This window comes from Lonchura striata, chromosome 3 (genome assembly GCF_046129695.1).
Source record: "Lonchura striata isolate bLonStr1 chromosome 3, bLonStr1.mat, whole genome shotgun sequence".
In the NCBI taxonomy this organism is placed as follows: domain Eukaryota; kingdom Metazoa; phylum Chordata; class Aves; order Passeriformes; family Estrildidae; genus Lonchura; species Lonchura striata.
Window position 1 is genome coordinate 25,058,568 of NC_134605.1, and position 16,016 is coordinate 25,074,583.

At 43.3% G+C, this 16,016-nt stretch overlaps 1 protein-coding gene across 5 annotated transcripts in view; it reads left to right on the plus strand.

The window, feature by feature from the left end:
* Positions 1-5,452: 5,452 nt before the first annotated feature.
* The window catches only part of XPO1 (exportin 1), a 34,895-nt gene continuing 24,331 nt past the window's right edge, over positions 5,453-16,016 (plus strand). The window contains exons 1-4 of one of the 5 annotated variants that reach the window (XM_021527486.3): positions 5,453-5,576; positions 6,114-6,169; positions 9,748-9,879; positions 13,560-13,661. In XM_021527486.3, coding sequence (XP_021383161.1) covers positions 9,754-9,879; positions 13,560-13,661 — 228 coding nt within the window. In that variant the 5' untranslated portion in view covers positions 5,453-5,576; positions 6,114-6,169; positions 9,748-9,753. Of the gene's footprint in view, positions 5,592-5,787; positions 6,170-6,711; positions 6,828-9,747; positions 9,880-13,559; positions 13,662-14,873; positions 14,938-16,016 lie in introns of those variants that run through there. The other 4 variants (XM_021527487.2, XM_077781978.1, XM_021527488.3 and 1 more) reach the window with 4 other exon arrangements.

Here is a 16,016-nt window from a genome sequence, read left to right on the forward strand (position 1 = left end):
GTTATGAGCATTACTTTATAGCTATGTAATGCAAGAAGAATATATCTCACTGTGCTCACTTGGTTTACATAGAGTCCCACGTTAAAGACTTGTTTCAGTAAAAATTTTCTGAACTCACTTGAACTTTACTAGAAGGGGAAAATTCTCACCTTTGTTTTCTGACCTCATTTCAGCATCAGCACAAATCATATGAATATGGCAAGCAAGGTTTGGCTAAGAAAACTTCAGTTATCAGTAAGACACCAAAAAGATGGCATCTTTAAAAGACTGCAGATGGAGAATTTGTTCCCTGTAATATAGAGTGCTTTTTCCCAGTTCCCCCTTAGAATCTGTTTTTCAAGGATGTGTACGTGCAGTGAAAATCTTTTTTACAGTTTGAAGTGTAATGCCTAAACCTTTCTGAGAGCTATTTTAATTATCTCAAAATATTAATCAACTGATTAACAGTTCATGACTTTAGGAAGTTTATTGATGAATACATCTCTATCTAGCTTTTCCTCAGTCATGTTTTACATATTTCATGCTATTACTCTCTCAAGTGTTAATCGCCAATCATCTCTGAAAATGTTCCCATCTGTTTAAAATACATTGATAATGAGACACTCAGGTTCAATTAAAATATTCTGTGAGTGCTCTTGAAATTACTTTAGGCCACTACCCTGCTGCTGTTTCAAGCAATGCCCATAGATACTCCCTAACTGTTGTCCTTTCCTGTGCCCTGTCACCAAGCAAAGGAATATTTACTTTTCACTTTCTCCCTCAGCTCTATTTTCCAAATTTTCCCTTGGACTGAACTTCTTATTTCACCCCCCACCCCTCCCAAGGACACATAATTTTTTAATTCCTCCTCTCCACTCAGCTACATTCAATTTCCTCTTTCAAAGATTTTTAGGTTATGTTGCATTATTTCTTCCTAACTGTGTTTGTAACACCTGACTTATGATTATCTGCAAATGCTGTTAATATTCTTTCTACATCCAGCCTCTCTGAAATCATTGACCCAGGACATTCATTGAAACAGACAGTTGTTTTCTTCTACATAGGAATAAATGAAATGAAATGCAAAATTTGTTTGGCCAAAGACACAGTAAAGGTGGAGGCAAACAAAATTAACTAAAGAATAAAAAAAAGTACATTAGAAGCTCTCCCAAAATAAAAATGAAACAATTAAGAATGGTAGCAGATGCTCAAAGAGAAGAGGGATGCTCAGGCAGGATTAGTTCTGCCATTTCTAGAATGACACAAGGCAAGAGTGGAAGGACAGAACAAATTCTCTGCATTCCTTTCAGTAGCCAAACATATTTCCTGGTCCTATCATGTCAATAATCCCAGAACGAAGTGGGACAGCTGCAGGAGAAAGTGGAAACTACAAGGAATCTTCCCCTGCTTTGAGAAAAAAGCTCAGGCACCCGTCACAGCGTGGTAAAGTGAAAATCTGCAGTGAGGACACGCCCCCCATAAAGGCACGGATGGGGAAAGAGCCTTTCCTGAAGGATGAGGTGGAGGCTGGAGCTGTTTAGAGTGACACTCGACATTAACAGATTGTTTCAGTTGTGTGTTGCCCAGACAGCCTTGAAAATTTACAGCTGGCAATTTCCTCTGAATGCCTCATTCCTTTCACTTCAGGCTCACCAACACCTGCCTTGTCTTTGCCTTATTTCCTCAGCTCTATTTTATTCTCTTCCCTGCTCTTTCCACTTACAAGTCCTACTTTACCGGCCAAGAAATTATGATACCAACATGGTATTTTTCTCTTATTTTTATAGCTCCTCCCTCAGCTTTCCCAGATGCACAACCCCTAATGCTGACACACCACCCAAGAAAGTCATTCTGGTTCTGAAAAACCAAATTGACCACAGCTAAAGAAGATGTTCTGCTAAAGCAAATTTACAGGAAGAGCATCCAAAAACAAATAAAAAGCTTTAAAGAGTAAAGAAAAAAACCTCTTTAGTAAAAAGAGTAAAAGGAAGAGCTCGCTAACTTCAGGGAGAGAGTTAACAAGCATCAGTTGCCTATCCACATTACCTTTATTTTGTGATACTCTCAGATCTTGGTGGCCCATCCCATCACCCCTGAACAGGGATTAGAAAAGCATTAAAAAAAAATATTAACTCCCACAAATTGTAGAGCCCCTGTGAAGAACAAATAGATCCCAAAAGCTCAGTTACTTAATTCTGCCCATATGGTACCCACTCCCTGCTTTGGTTTGTGCTACTGGGTCTCCCTTCACCAATTTTTTTTTTCCAGGCTGAAGAAGCCTAGCTCCCTCAGCCCCTTCTCCACCTTGAAGATGGGCCCTGTTGGACTTGCACAGGGCTTTCCACATCTTTCTTGTAGTGACGGACCAAAGCTCAGGCATGGTGTGCCACATGCAGCTGCTGAGTGACCAGCAGAGAGAAAGAATCACTTCACTTGATGTCCTGGTTCTGCTCCTTTTGATCCAGCCTAGTGTGCAGATAGCTTTTATCACTACCAGGCCACACTGCTGACCTGAAACCCAAGCAAATTTTTCTATTGATTCCAGCAAGGCTGAAATACCAGACTGAACAGCTAATAAAGGAGACATCAAACATGGAACAGTGGCAACAAAACAGCAAGCACAAGCTTACAACAGCTCCTGATAGCATGTGTGGGAGAAAAGCTGTGATCAGATACACCCATCCTGCTAAAACAGCTGCTTTTTACTGCCTGCCCTGAGTTCCTGAAGCAGCCTTCACCTGGCTCCTTACAGAAGGAAGGTGGGAAGAGTTCAGTTTTCCCAGAGCACAGCTTGCAGGAAGATAGGAAAGCTATTTCTAAAAAAAATTTAATGTGTTATTTGAGATAACAGTGATGAGGCAAAAACTCTCCCCTACTCAAGCACAGGATTTAGCAAACAAACTGGCAGAGCCAACCCCCACTGTGTTTGTTACTCCTGCAATTTATTAAAACCACATTGCAATCTGGGCATTACCAACACCTGATGAAATTGTGAAACTGCATCCACTCTCAAAATAGTTAACATTCATTTAACAAACTGATTTAATGATTTAAACAATTGCTTCTAACATGCATATACACACTAAGAAAATAGAAGTGAACCTTCTGCACAAGCAGAAGGAGTTAAAAGAATCTGACTTTTTGGTCTCTTACATCAGTTTGTTTTGAACACCAGAGCTAGCTAAAACATCAAAACACACATAGGGACTGTTTATTCTAAGTGCTAGAGTTACAGCCCTGCTTTTAACCCAGCAACAGCTCGCTATGCCATCCATTCTACTGGAACCACGTTCAAATGCAATCCCAGTAGCTTCAGTGCTACCTTCGATTACAGTCACTCTGCTAAGGCCAAGCCCCCAGAGCAACAAACAAGCTGAAATAAACAAAGCACTGTTACCACTCTGACACAGATGTTAACAGGATGCAGTTCCTTTTAGGCATAATAAAAAAATTCCAGCTCTTCAAGCCTTAAATTCTGCAGTTTTTCCAAGAAACTTAACTGAGGAATTAAGTGCAGCAATACATCACATTAAGGCAGTATTACATCACACAGGATCTTTTTTGGCACCACACCACCTTGCATCCTCTGAGATTCTGCCCAAAACACAATTGTGCATTTGAGTACAAGACTTCCCCAGCTTTCCCAGAAATGCAGTAAAAAAAAAAAAAAAAAAAAAAAAATCACATAACACACACCCACAAAATGAAGATTGAGGAACTGGAATCCCCACAGCACTTCTAGAACTGGTCAGGCAATCAGAACACTGTAAATATGTGCAATTGTATTTGTTTATATGGTTTTCATCGCACTGGCAATCTTTTGGGGATGACTACAGATGCCTAACTTTAAACTGATACATTTCACAGAAGGTATGGATTAAAAAAAATCCTATGGGAAAAAATAGTTTTGAGCCTGATCCAGCAGCTACATGGTGGAGCACACACTATCTGTGAAGTCAGAAAGCCAACAAAGGCTTCAAAAATATAGTTAAGTGTCCTTCTTATGACTTACTAGCAACAGCACAGCATCTTCCTGCTAGATACAAACTTCACACCAGATGTAACTTAGACACTATGCCTGAGCAGTCTACACACCACATAACATTTTTTTTTTGTGTGTGTTTTAAAACTGTGCAAAAGTGCTTAGCATCCCTTCCATACTCCTAGCCATAGCACAGGCAAACAACGCCTCAGCAAATCTATACAGAGTTTCCTTTGGAAATCATCCAGAGGGCATTCCACAAATCAAAAGTATCACTCCTATAACAAGCTTCACAGACCAGTGTAATGCCATCCCAAAAACAAAGTAACTGCTTGAAGAGATAGAAAATAAAGTTTGTTTCGAGAAGGGAAATTAAATACTTCCTAATAGTAGCCTCCTCACAGAAGTGAGTAATAAGCTTCTATAGCTAAGGGTTTTTCAAATGAGGGTTAAAACTGAAAAATGCATCTGTAGGCACAGAGTACATTCACTGGTAGGAGCTTTTCCATGTGGAAGTTGGCAAGCACGTCCTCTACTCCTTCAGGCAGCAATGAGATGAGCAACCACAGCATGCCAAGCTTGTGCCGCCACAGAAAATCTCCGAATCACCCCTGTTCACGTTTGGTTTCCTACTACACCTCACACAGCTCGATATTTCGCTAAGTCTAAAGCCAGCCTTGCCTGAAGCACAATTTGGAGGGCAGCTGCAGGAAGCTGGACATGCCATGGACAGAGGCACCGTAAAGGAGGGGACACACACCGCCCTCGCACTCTGCACAGGCTCTGGTGGAGAGCATAGGACTGCTGGGGTAGGGGACAGCAAGCACCCACCGAGGGCTGGTGCCCCTGCTGCTCACAGGGCCCACTCTACAGCTGAGATATTCTGCTGCACTCCACTCCCTCCCAGAGAGAGGGAGGGACCTGTAGGGTAATGCCCGCCATTCCACACAGCCCCCACACGGAGGGTGCCCCATCTCCCTCGGAAGCGGCGCCTCAGCGCGAACGGGATGGTGCTCGACCCCCTTCCGCTCCCGCCATTGCGCCTCATGCACGCGCCCGGGGGCGCCCAACGGCCGCGCCGCTCCCGCCCCCTCCCGCCGCAGCCCCGAAAGCCGCGCTCAGGCGCGCGCGTCATGCCGCCACCGCCGCCGGCCAATGAGAGCGCGGCCAGGCCTGCGCCCGCGCTTTGCGAGCACGGAGGCAGGGCGCCCCTGAGTGACAGCGCGGCTCGGCCTATCGGGGAGCGGCATTCCCCCCCTTAGCGCTCAAAGCGCTGCTGGAGAGGGGGCGGGTCCCCTCTACTCCCCTCCCCGCCGCCCCCCCGCCCCTCGCCCCCTCCGCCGCCCCTCGCCCCCCCGCCCATCCGAGCCGCGCAGCGGATTGACAGCCCGTCTGACCAATCACCGTGGCGGCCGCCTTCGCGGCGGCACATCCCGGAGCCAATGGGAGCGGCGGCTGGGCGGGGCCCCCGAGGTTTCCAAACGCTCCGCGGCGCCATGGGCTGAAAACTAAACCGAGATGGAATCTCCCAGTCTGAACCGGTTTGAGCCGGTTCCGTGCCTGTGGCATTAGGAGGGGGAGACGCGCCGCGCTCAGTCCCCGTCGCCGCCGCCGCGTGTGTGACCTGCTCGTAGGGGACCTGTAGCTGAGGGGGCGAAGTTTAGTGCGAGCCGCGGGGGGGGGGTGGCGGGAATGGGGGCGAACTGAGCGCCGGGCGGGGAGGGCGGCAGCCGCAGGGGCAGCGAGAGCCGGCGGGGCCGGGCCTGGGCGGCGCGGGAGGCGCAGCCGGGTAGAGATCCCCCCACAACAGCGAGGTCGGAGCGCCGCGCCGGCCGCTTTCCCGGGGCTGTGGGGAAGGCGCGGAGCCGAGCGCGGAGCCCCGGGGGCAGCTGCGGGCGCCTGGTGCAGCCAGGCCGGGCACGCTGCGAGGGGAGGAGTGGCGCCACTAACCCCGACCCACCACCGAGGAGGGAGCGCTCGCCTTCCCCCCCACCTCTTGCCGTGGTGGTTTTTTCCCTCCTTCCGCGCTGTTTTTTTTTTTTTTTCCCTCCTTCCGTGGTCTTTTTATTTTTTCTTCTTCATTTTGGGAAGGGATTATTTTTGGTGGTCTTTTTTTATTTTTTTTTTTTTTCTTGTGGTGTGTGGTGGTTAGAAACTTGGCTCGCTCGCCCCTACTTTCTGAAGGAAGAGGCTGTGAGAAACCCCTAGGTAAGCGAGGGTTGTGGGGGTGTCGCGATGGGCAACGCGGAGGGGGCAAAGGGGGGTATTTTGAGGGGCAGAACGGGGGGATGTGCCCGTGCAGGGGGCCCCAGTGCCTGGCCTATGCTAGGAGAGATGTGATGGACCCCGTGGAGAAGCCCTGAGGGGCGGGGGTGCGCTCGGATGGGGTTTGGGGTACGAGCATCCCCGGCCTGGCCGAGCGCAGCCACGGATGCTGCGGGGGATGCTCCTCGTTAGGAGGGGCCCGGGCAGGCTGGGATCGGGTACGGGCAAACCCGGCGACATAATCTGTAAATTATTAGGAGTGGAAGTTTCCAGAAATATTTTTTGTGTGTATGTTCTGTGCAGCAGTATTGAAACGTCCGCCTGGATCACGTGGGGAGCCCTGTATAGCGCGCAGGGCTGGAGCTCAGGGGAGAAGGGGGAGGAGGGAGGGGGAGGCTGCGGGGCCACCGCGCTCCGCAGGGCCCCGGCCCGCCCGACCCAGCCCCGGGCCCTTTCCCCGCCGGGAGCCGGTGCCCCGCCGGCCGGAGCCGGGAGCGGCTACCCGAGAGCTGGGCGCTGCCCGCCCAGGGGCGCTGCGGCAGGAGCCGGGGAAGGCCGCGGCGCTGGGTGGTTATTTCCAGCCGAAAATGAACGCTCCGAGGTGTCGGTCAGATGTTGCTTAATCCGTCTCGTCCTTCTTCACGTGTGTGTGTGTGAAGGAGCAAAGGGAAGGGGCGGTTTCGTTGCCATTGCTGGTGTGTGGAGCGTGATGCGAACGCGTTTGTCGTGCGCTGCGTTTCATAGCCACTCACCCCTCCTGGGTGGGCTTTACAAGTGGTGCAGCTAATTCCTTGGAAGAGGGAGGAAATTCACTTGCATTGCGTGCTTGGAAATGGGGCATAGTGACTCTCCCAGGGTGGGTTTGCTTTTTTTTTTTTTTTTAGTCTGCCCTCAGTGAGCTTTAAATATCTGGGTTAAAGGGTGCTGCTGTAGGATTCATGGTAAATGCTCAACATTTCTCACTATTAAGTGCCTGCTGTTATTCCTGTGTGCTACGGGCCAAAATGAATCGGGTGTACCACAACAAGCTAACTGTTGTGTTAAAGGTCCAGGGTCATCGAGAGTTGGGATAACTGTGTAAACAGTGCTGTTAATGCAGTTCTTTTGACCTTCGGTAGATGTCACATTCTTGCTGTGTTGTAGTCGAAATTTTTTTTTTTTGGTTTGGTTTTTGCTTTTTGGTTTTTTTTTTAACTTTTTCTCTTCTGCTTCTGTTTGCTCATTTATTGAAGGACTGATCACTGGTGGTTCTTAGAGATGAGGCTTAAATGTGTTCCGGAGTTCAGCATGATGGGGGAGGGAAAAGTGTAGGAGTATAGTAAATCAGAGATTATAAGCTTCATGTGGGTAAAGGGTTAGGACTGGGAGATCGAGTTGGCTGCAGGTGGTGGTGGCCACAAAGCCGCCATTTCTGTGTTTCGGCTGGCGAAGTAGGTAGGTCATATTGAAGATAATGCTGGGAGTGGCGAAGGGCCCTATTCAAAACATTTCCTTTCTGCTTCCATGTGTTGAATAACTTCTCTCGGTCACGCTGCTCCTCCTTGGCGCTCTCGGGGTGGCCTGAAAACCGCCGAAAGAGGCTCAAGTCTGAAATGAATGGCCCTACCTGAGGAGCGACTGGTGCACGACATTTATTGTAGTTCGGAAACCGCTATCCCGGCTCAGCCATGGAGGCCAGGTGTGGACAAAAAGGGGCGTGCCTGGGAGCATTAACTGCTCTGAGCCTCTTCATGGGTGCAGTTTCCTTCTAGTGGTGCTGCTCACTGGCTCTCATTTGCCAGGTGACATTTTCAGTCCTCCTGAGCCAAAAGAGTGGAATGAAGAATGAAGTCAGCCTTTTCTGCTGCTATGTTTTTCGCTTCCCAAGTTAACATAGCAATTTTGAAAACATTAGGAGTTGAAGGAGGGAGGAATAGACATGGAGTGTTAATTTTAACTTATTTTGTTCCCTAATCGATATTTGTTTTCTCCTGGTTTTGTGGGAACATGGAAGAAGACTTGATTGGATGTTGAGATGAAGCTCTTGAAATGGTTGTGTTAGTGTAGTAATACTGAGTTTTCTAGTTGAAAATACAATTAGAATATTTGGGTTCAAAGCTATCCTTATATATAGAAGTAACAGAAATTCCTTGACACTACTTGCAAATGCACATTTCCAAACAAAAGATTTTCCTTGTCTGTATGGTACAGTAAAACTTTCACTTAATTAGTAATTACTAGGGTTGAGGCACAGGTTTGTCCTGCTCCTTACTTTTGAGCATGACTTGAATACATAAAGCATGAAATAAATTCTTCCTTACACATGGAGCTATTTAGTAAGAGCACATCTGACTATGGGGCGTGTTCCTGGAAGAGTTTCAGGTTGTATCTTTCTGAGTATGCAGATGGCTCTGGTGTAACTTTTTGATTGATCTTGCACTTGCCCAGGCTTCTAGCCGTTTGTTAAGTGAGCAGTTTTATGTGAGATCCGTAGGTTTACAGGGTTTGGAAAGGAGGGTGAGTGGCACAGAGGTGCTGTGGATGGCAGGGTGGAATATATGTTAGAGTTGCCATTTTCTGTGAGAACAAGGCAGTAAACTTGATTAGGTGTTTCAAAGTGGGGAAGGGAGGGTGGTGTGAAAAAGCTAGAGTGTAATTTACAATGAAAACTTCTGTGACTTCTGGCTTGCTTTCCTACTTTTCACCAATGTCTTTATCCTGCACCAGTCTCTGCCTGGTAAAGAATCTCACACACCCCACCTGACTCTCTTTGCATAATATCAAGGCTGTTCTATCTAGGACAAAGAGTTAATGCGTGTGTCCCTGGGTTTAGGGGGATCTGAAACCTCCAGTAGAATTCCATTTCAGTTTGAAGTGATCTCACATGGCACACAGAGTAACCTGCTGATTCAACAGTCCCTTTGCTTCATGGTCTCAAAGTGCCTTCAGTCAACTTAGTTTCAGTGGTATTTTTTTACTTGCATGTGGTTAACTTCTAAGGAGGTTTTCTTTTTTTTTTCTCAACTATTTGAAAAATGCCCTGTGGCTAATTTCTTGCTCTGTGTATAGATCACGTTTCACCTCCTTACCCAAGTGTTTAAAAGCTTTTGGAACTGAATCTTCTGAATGTGCATGTTGGCCTCGGGAACTCGATACTCGGCTGAGGTTGCCAGTCTGGGTTTTGATTGTAGTGACACAAGGCTTTTCGGCCAGCAGACATGTAGGGGTTGATAGCTGTTTTGGAATAAGCCCCAGGGTGCTGGTAACACAGCCCTTTCTCTAGTCAGACTGTTACTGTGTGTTTTACCTGTTGAGGACCCTGAGAGTTGAGCTGGGGTAGTGATGGGTGAATTTTTCAGGGCGGGGGGGAAAGAAAAGTTTGTCCTGGTATGTGCCTCAATTGAAGCAGTGTTATCTACTACTGCTAACATAAGCATCTAGTTTTAATGAGATAAATGAACTAATTTGAAGCACTTGCTTTGCAGCGGTATCTGATAATAATTTCTTACTAATTGATCAATTTTTAAAAATTTATTTTCCAGTAATCTATGCCAGCAATTATGACAATGTTAGCAGACCATGCAGCTCGTCAGCTGCTGGATTTTAACCAGAAACTGGATATCAATCTCTTGGACAATGTGGTGAACTGCTTGTACCATGGAGAAGGTGCACAGGTAAGGTGGACTTGGAACATACATTTATTGACCATGTTTAACCTTACAGCAAATCAGCTGAGCAAAATCAGTTCATTTCAGTAACAATTAGTAATATTAGTGAATATACTAAGCTAGTGATGAGACTATCACTGGCAGTCACATGAAATGTGAATTCACATTGAAATTACTCTTGGAGAAATGTTTATTTGGAAACTGCTATCTCAGTGTACATTTCTAGCTTGCCTTCTGATGTTGAGAATTATTAGGAAATATGATTTGGTAAGGTCACTTGATGCAGCTCACCTTTCTGACTTAATTCTTCAGGAAGGTCTGAACTACCTGTAAGTTGTTATCATGGACAGGATTGCGAAGCCATAAAAGTAATGTTTGCTTCAGCTGAGAATTGCATTTAAAAGAAAAATCTTTGTGATGCTATTACTCTGTTTGTATTTATAAAGAAGCATGTAATGCATATTTAATAGAAGAGTTTGTTCCTTGTGTCTGGACTTCTTTGTTCTCCATTACAGTTTGCACAGGTTCTTCTTGCATTCTTTAATTTGGACTTAGTGCAGATTGTGAAATATTAAGTTGAAATGGAAGGACTGTGCATTTGTGTGTCTGCATATATTGCCTTGAAAGTGAATCTTGTATTGCTTTAAAAAATATAATTCTTGAACTTCTTTGGAAACAAGACTTAAATGTTGAGAGCAAGTATTGCTACAAAGGGTGTTGGCATAGTTCCTTTTCTGGCATATTTTAATTGTTCAGGCTCAACAAATTGGGAGTTTCAGTGTCAGGCATCTCTTACTAAGATAGTCTTGCACAACAATAAGTGAATTAAATGGGACAAAGTAGCTGATGCTCTTCTATTCTTTCCAGCTGTTAGAATAAACAATGACAGACATGCATATACTTGCTTTGTGTACCTCTTTAGGGGGAAAAAAAGCTTTTGTAAAGATTACTAATGTGAATTCCAATAGCTTTTGAAATAGTTTGTTGTTTTTTGAAATATTTGCATTTTGGGTGTTCTAAATTCAAATAGTTACTTGCTGTCATTTTTTAAGTGCTTGGATGACAGAAAACTCCTTGTAGCTTTTGTTTTAGAAGTATGGACATCTGTAGCACTTGTTTTGTGATCTTTTACTGCCTTGCAAAACAGGTGATGCTTATTATGTTGTTTGGTTTGAAAAGAGTTGAAAAAGTTGGGAAGGTTTGTAGGGAAAATAAAGGATTAACACTAAATACAATTATCAGATTGCCATTGTTCTGGCATTGTGAGAAGTTGCTTCACTTAAAACAGCTGGGAAAAGTCTCCAGTACTTAGAAAATCAGTACAATAAGATGCAAAACTCCAAGAGGTGGTGTTTCACTGGTAAAAGTAAATTATTATGTAAACTTGTTTAAATACATGTACTTACACATGTCACCTCAATGAAACTTGAGTCAGCTATTTTAGTACCTTTCCACACTGGAGACATTTCAGGGAGTCTGAGCTTTCCCTCTTCCAAGGAGTTAGAAAAAATGCAGGAAAAAATGGTTCTCAGTGGAGTCTGACAGCTCAAGTCCTTTACTGAAGTGTGACAGGAATAATAGGAGTTGAGGAAACGAAATATTAAAATTGGGAGATTACCAGTGGTTTTCCTGGAATAGGTCAGGGTAATGTCAGGGTAAAACTGGTTTAGAATGCAACCTGAATGGCCTGTGCTGAACTTGCTTTCAGATTCACCTGCCTCCTCCTTCTGCTTAGTTCTTATCTCTGCTTGCAAAACGTTATCTGCTGATCTGTGTTAGTCAAGAAAGAAGCTATTTTCTGTCCTGGAGATTTAATTTTTTTTTTCCTCTCAGCTTTTTGGGGTATACTTCTCTGAAAAGAAAGAATGTCCCCACCCCAGTGCACCACATGACTAAGGAGATTTCATGCAACTCATAAATGTTTACCTGGACTCATCCTAGCCTCCTAGCCATTGATTTGTAAGATCTTTGCATGTCCAGAACGATGATTTGCAAATTTCTTTTTGGTACCAGCAACATGATAAGGCTTTGTTCTCGATTAACCATTATTACTAAACTGATACTGTTTATGAAACTACAGGGTTTGATGTCCAGAAAAGGGGTTAGTGGGTATGAGAGCAAACCTCTCAGCACTGGGAGAAGGATATGGACTGTCTGTATTTTGTTGGTGTTGAAATTTGATCCTGGGATATGTCACCAGTATTAGAAGCAAACAGGAGGCCAGTATAAAAACACACTTGCAGATTGAAATACAGCTCTTCCTTCCCCTTTAAAACAAAAATGTATTAAAAGTGCTGTTTTTTCTGATTTTTTTTTTTTTTTTTTTAACTCTGATGTCACACTGGAACAAAGGGCTGTACTGGTTGTGGTCTTAAGCAGAATATTTGTGTGGTACTTGTCCATATCAGATCTGCAGGCACTTGCTGGTCCAGTTGCTCCACTGTGCTCAGTTATATCAAGCAGGGGTGCAAGTGGTGATGTACAGATAGTTTAGACATTCTTACCCTTTCCTGTTGGAACCTCCACTTTTAAAGTCACATGCCAAAATTTGTCAGTTTCTTGTATTTTATATATATATATATATATATATATATATATATATATATATATATATATGGATCTTGACTGGGTATCTAAGTTAAATATGTTTTTTCTTACACCAGTTGCTGATTAGCTCAGATATGTACTTGGATGAGACTAGAAAGCTGCATGGCTGTAGTAAGTTCTAACTGTTGAAGTTAATCCTAAAGCAAAGCTTTAACTGCTTTGAAACTGTCCAATAGACTCTACAGTGCAGTGAAAGAATGGACTTAAGTTGTGTTAATTGTGTTGTAAAATGTCCACCTTGTTGGTAAGGCAGTGCCTGGTGCTTGCAGGGGGTACAATTTGCGGAAACATTTCTCAGTACACCGCACTTTTTGAAATGGCTGGCATCACTTTGACTCCCTATAAGTTCTTGAGGACATCCAAGCTTTTGAAAAGGGGTAGCTAAAATGAATTCAGCTATTTCAATGTGTAATTGCTTCAGATGAAGTTTCCAAGAAACCACAGCATCTAGGACAGTAATTGATAATGGCAGTCCCAAGGAAGAGTGAACCATTAGCGTGACCAGCTCCCTTCCTCCTGTCAACAGGTTTTTATTATGGTTTTATAGGTTGGTAGGTACACCAAGGATCCCTCAGAAGTAGGGATTGGAGACCTATAATGCTTTGCTCTGTGGTTCTTCAAAATAAAATCAACAGTTCTGCAGCACAAAAAATGTTCCTGAAACCTGGTGCTTTGTATAAGTGTTTCCACTGGAACTACAAGGTTTGGGTACCCTAGAATGAAGCTTTATATCTAGATGACTTTGTGGAAGGGAAGAGAACTTCATTCCCTAGTAGGTTTTCCCCATCATGTGTGCTATTCTTGCATGTTTGCTGCTGGTTTGGATGAATCATTCAGGATGGAAGAGTGGAAATGAGAAATTACTGTCCTGTATCAATGGGCTTTTGGAGTTTGGTTGTTACCAAACTTCAGCTCTCACAGAAGGAGGCTTGAGGGACTTGTTGCTGCTGGTTGAGTTCTGCATAACTCTTAGATCAGTGATATAAATGGAGTGTTACATATTGATGTCTTCAGTGACAGTATATAACTTCTTAAATAATCTAATGCTAACACTTTTTTCAAATCAAATTTTCTTTCAGCAAAGAATGGCACAAGAAGTGTTGACTCACTTAAAAGAACATCCTGATGCGTGGACAAGAGTTGATACTATTTTGGAGTTCTCTCAGAATATGAATACCAAAGTAAGCAAATTAACTTTTATTTATTTGGTTTTCCTCTTTCTTCCATCCATAAACTTTGAGGAAGGTATCTCATTTTTAGCCATAGACTTTCTTGATTCAATCCATATTTTTTTGATTGTCTTGTTCACAAGATTGCTTTAAGCAAGAACTGTAAATGAAAAAAATACTCAGACCTCCTTTTATATTGCCATGAGCTTATGCTTCCCCCCTTTTTTTTTTTGAGGATGAGCTAAATTGGATACACAGATTTTTTTTCAAGTCATGTACAAGCATTATGCCAGTTCACAAGATTGGTATTGTGTCTATATAATCTGAGTAATGAAAAGTCTCCTAGAGCCACATTTTGTCCTTGAGTAAGTGCTTGGCTGTGTGTGATCATATTGAAAGCCATGTGCACGTAACTGAGGAGAAAAATTTGTCCCTAGGTGTGTTAAAGGCAAAACATACATTATTAGGGCAAGGTTTTGAGCAATCAAGAAAGGTTAAGCACCCCAAAGTTTGTAGTGCATCAGTTCTTTGCTACTATGCAGAACATATTTGCTTTTTACTGCTGTTGGAAATCCATCCATCATGGTAGAGTCTAAAATGGGCAGCACTCAGGGCTTTTTCTGCAATTTGAAATGCTGTACCTAAGACTTGTGAAGTTTGAGCCAAAATGATGAGCAAAACGTGTTTTCACTGTAGTAAGCTTGTTGATTATTATCTCAAATAACTGACATGCATGTTTTTCTGCTGGATACACACTGTGTTCAAACAGAAAAAAAATTGTGTTTGGATGGTTCCTGAAATCATGTGGTATTCATGAATCAGTTAATATTTTTTTTCATTACTCTCTGGAGTTGAGGGGAAAACAGTGTAAAGAACTTCCTCAAAGTAATACCTTTAAGCACCTTTAAGTAACAGTGTTTGCCTGTTTGCTTGCCTGGTAAACTTTGCTTTTTATACTGACAGACGTTACTAATGTTTAAGTTGATTTATCAACAGTATTTTTAAAAACTCAAATTTGTCTTGTGAAAAATGAGATGATTAGAGGAACAGAAAGAAAGCAACAGGTAAAGAATTCTTCAATTTACGTAAATTGCAAATGATTTGGTGCTAAATTTATGCACTATGACATTTGGCTTTTATGCAATCATTTTTTTCTTTAATTAAAGCTGTTAACACTACCTGATATTAATCATAATGTTCCATTATGTTGATTGCTTGTAATAGGAAGAAAAGGGGTGTCTTCCTGTGCAACTGACACAGCTAGGCTTTGACGGCAGGCCTCCACAAGGTCTACCCTTTTGATTCCCTTTAACTGAATTCTGTTCATCAATTGTTTTTTGTTTCTTGGGAGGTGGGAGGGAAAGGGATTCGGTGCATAAAATAAGTAATAAGGGTGCCATAGAAATTTCTACCATAGGGATCATTTTGTGCCACTTTTTTTTTTTTTTTTGAGTATTTTGCTGTTGCCTGTCCCTCATCTTCATAACTGGGAAGTGAATTAGTGGTAGACAATTAGCAAACCAAGAGCAAATTAGTTTTTGAAAAGCTTCTGTCTTAGAGATAAAGATGTGTTCACATGTGCTGTTGTAGTAGTTGATTAAAAGGCAGGACTTAGTAATTGGTATCAGTGACTTTTTTGGGAGTGGTGTTCCTCATTGTCGGAGAAGTAAGAGTAATTAGAACTATCAAATCAAATGAAACAAAGTAAAGAGCCCCGAAGGCCCCTTGCAGGATGTTGGCGCTGATGGAGCCCTTCCAGTGAGGTGTGGCAAGAAGGATGTGCAGGTGAGAGTTGTACACAGTGCTGCTGCTGCTGTTCAGTGTCGAGTGTGAGTGTTAGGGAAAAGGAGTGTTTTTAAGACTGAGGAAGTGAACAAGACGCTGCAGAGGGCACAATCGAATGAGTAGAAATCTTTGCAGCATAGACAGCTTAAGGTCTGTGAACCCAAATGAGATGTTTGAGCAGGTAATGAGGGATACATGTGGCAGATTGCTAGAGGTGTCTAACCATTTCTTTGACTCCAGGAAATTCTCAGTGAGGGAAAAGCCCTCTGAAAATGAGGTCTGTCCTTAGTCAGTTGTTAGGTTTGTCATTTAAGTTTCATTTGTCATCTAGTGTTTATTTAAAATGAAAGCAGACTTGCCATTCTGGTGTAAAAGCTAAATAAGTTCACTTGTGGAAGAAGATTTAGGAGAAAACGAACATTTCTAGTTAGTTAATACCTGAAAAATTAATCTATGTGCCTGTAGAACATAGAAATTTCACTAGAGTTTACATGTACTTCAGGAAAGTTAGCACTGTCTGATATAAATGTTCATACTGTCAACATTGTTAGGAGCTTTTGTAAGTATGTTTTGTATCATGAG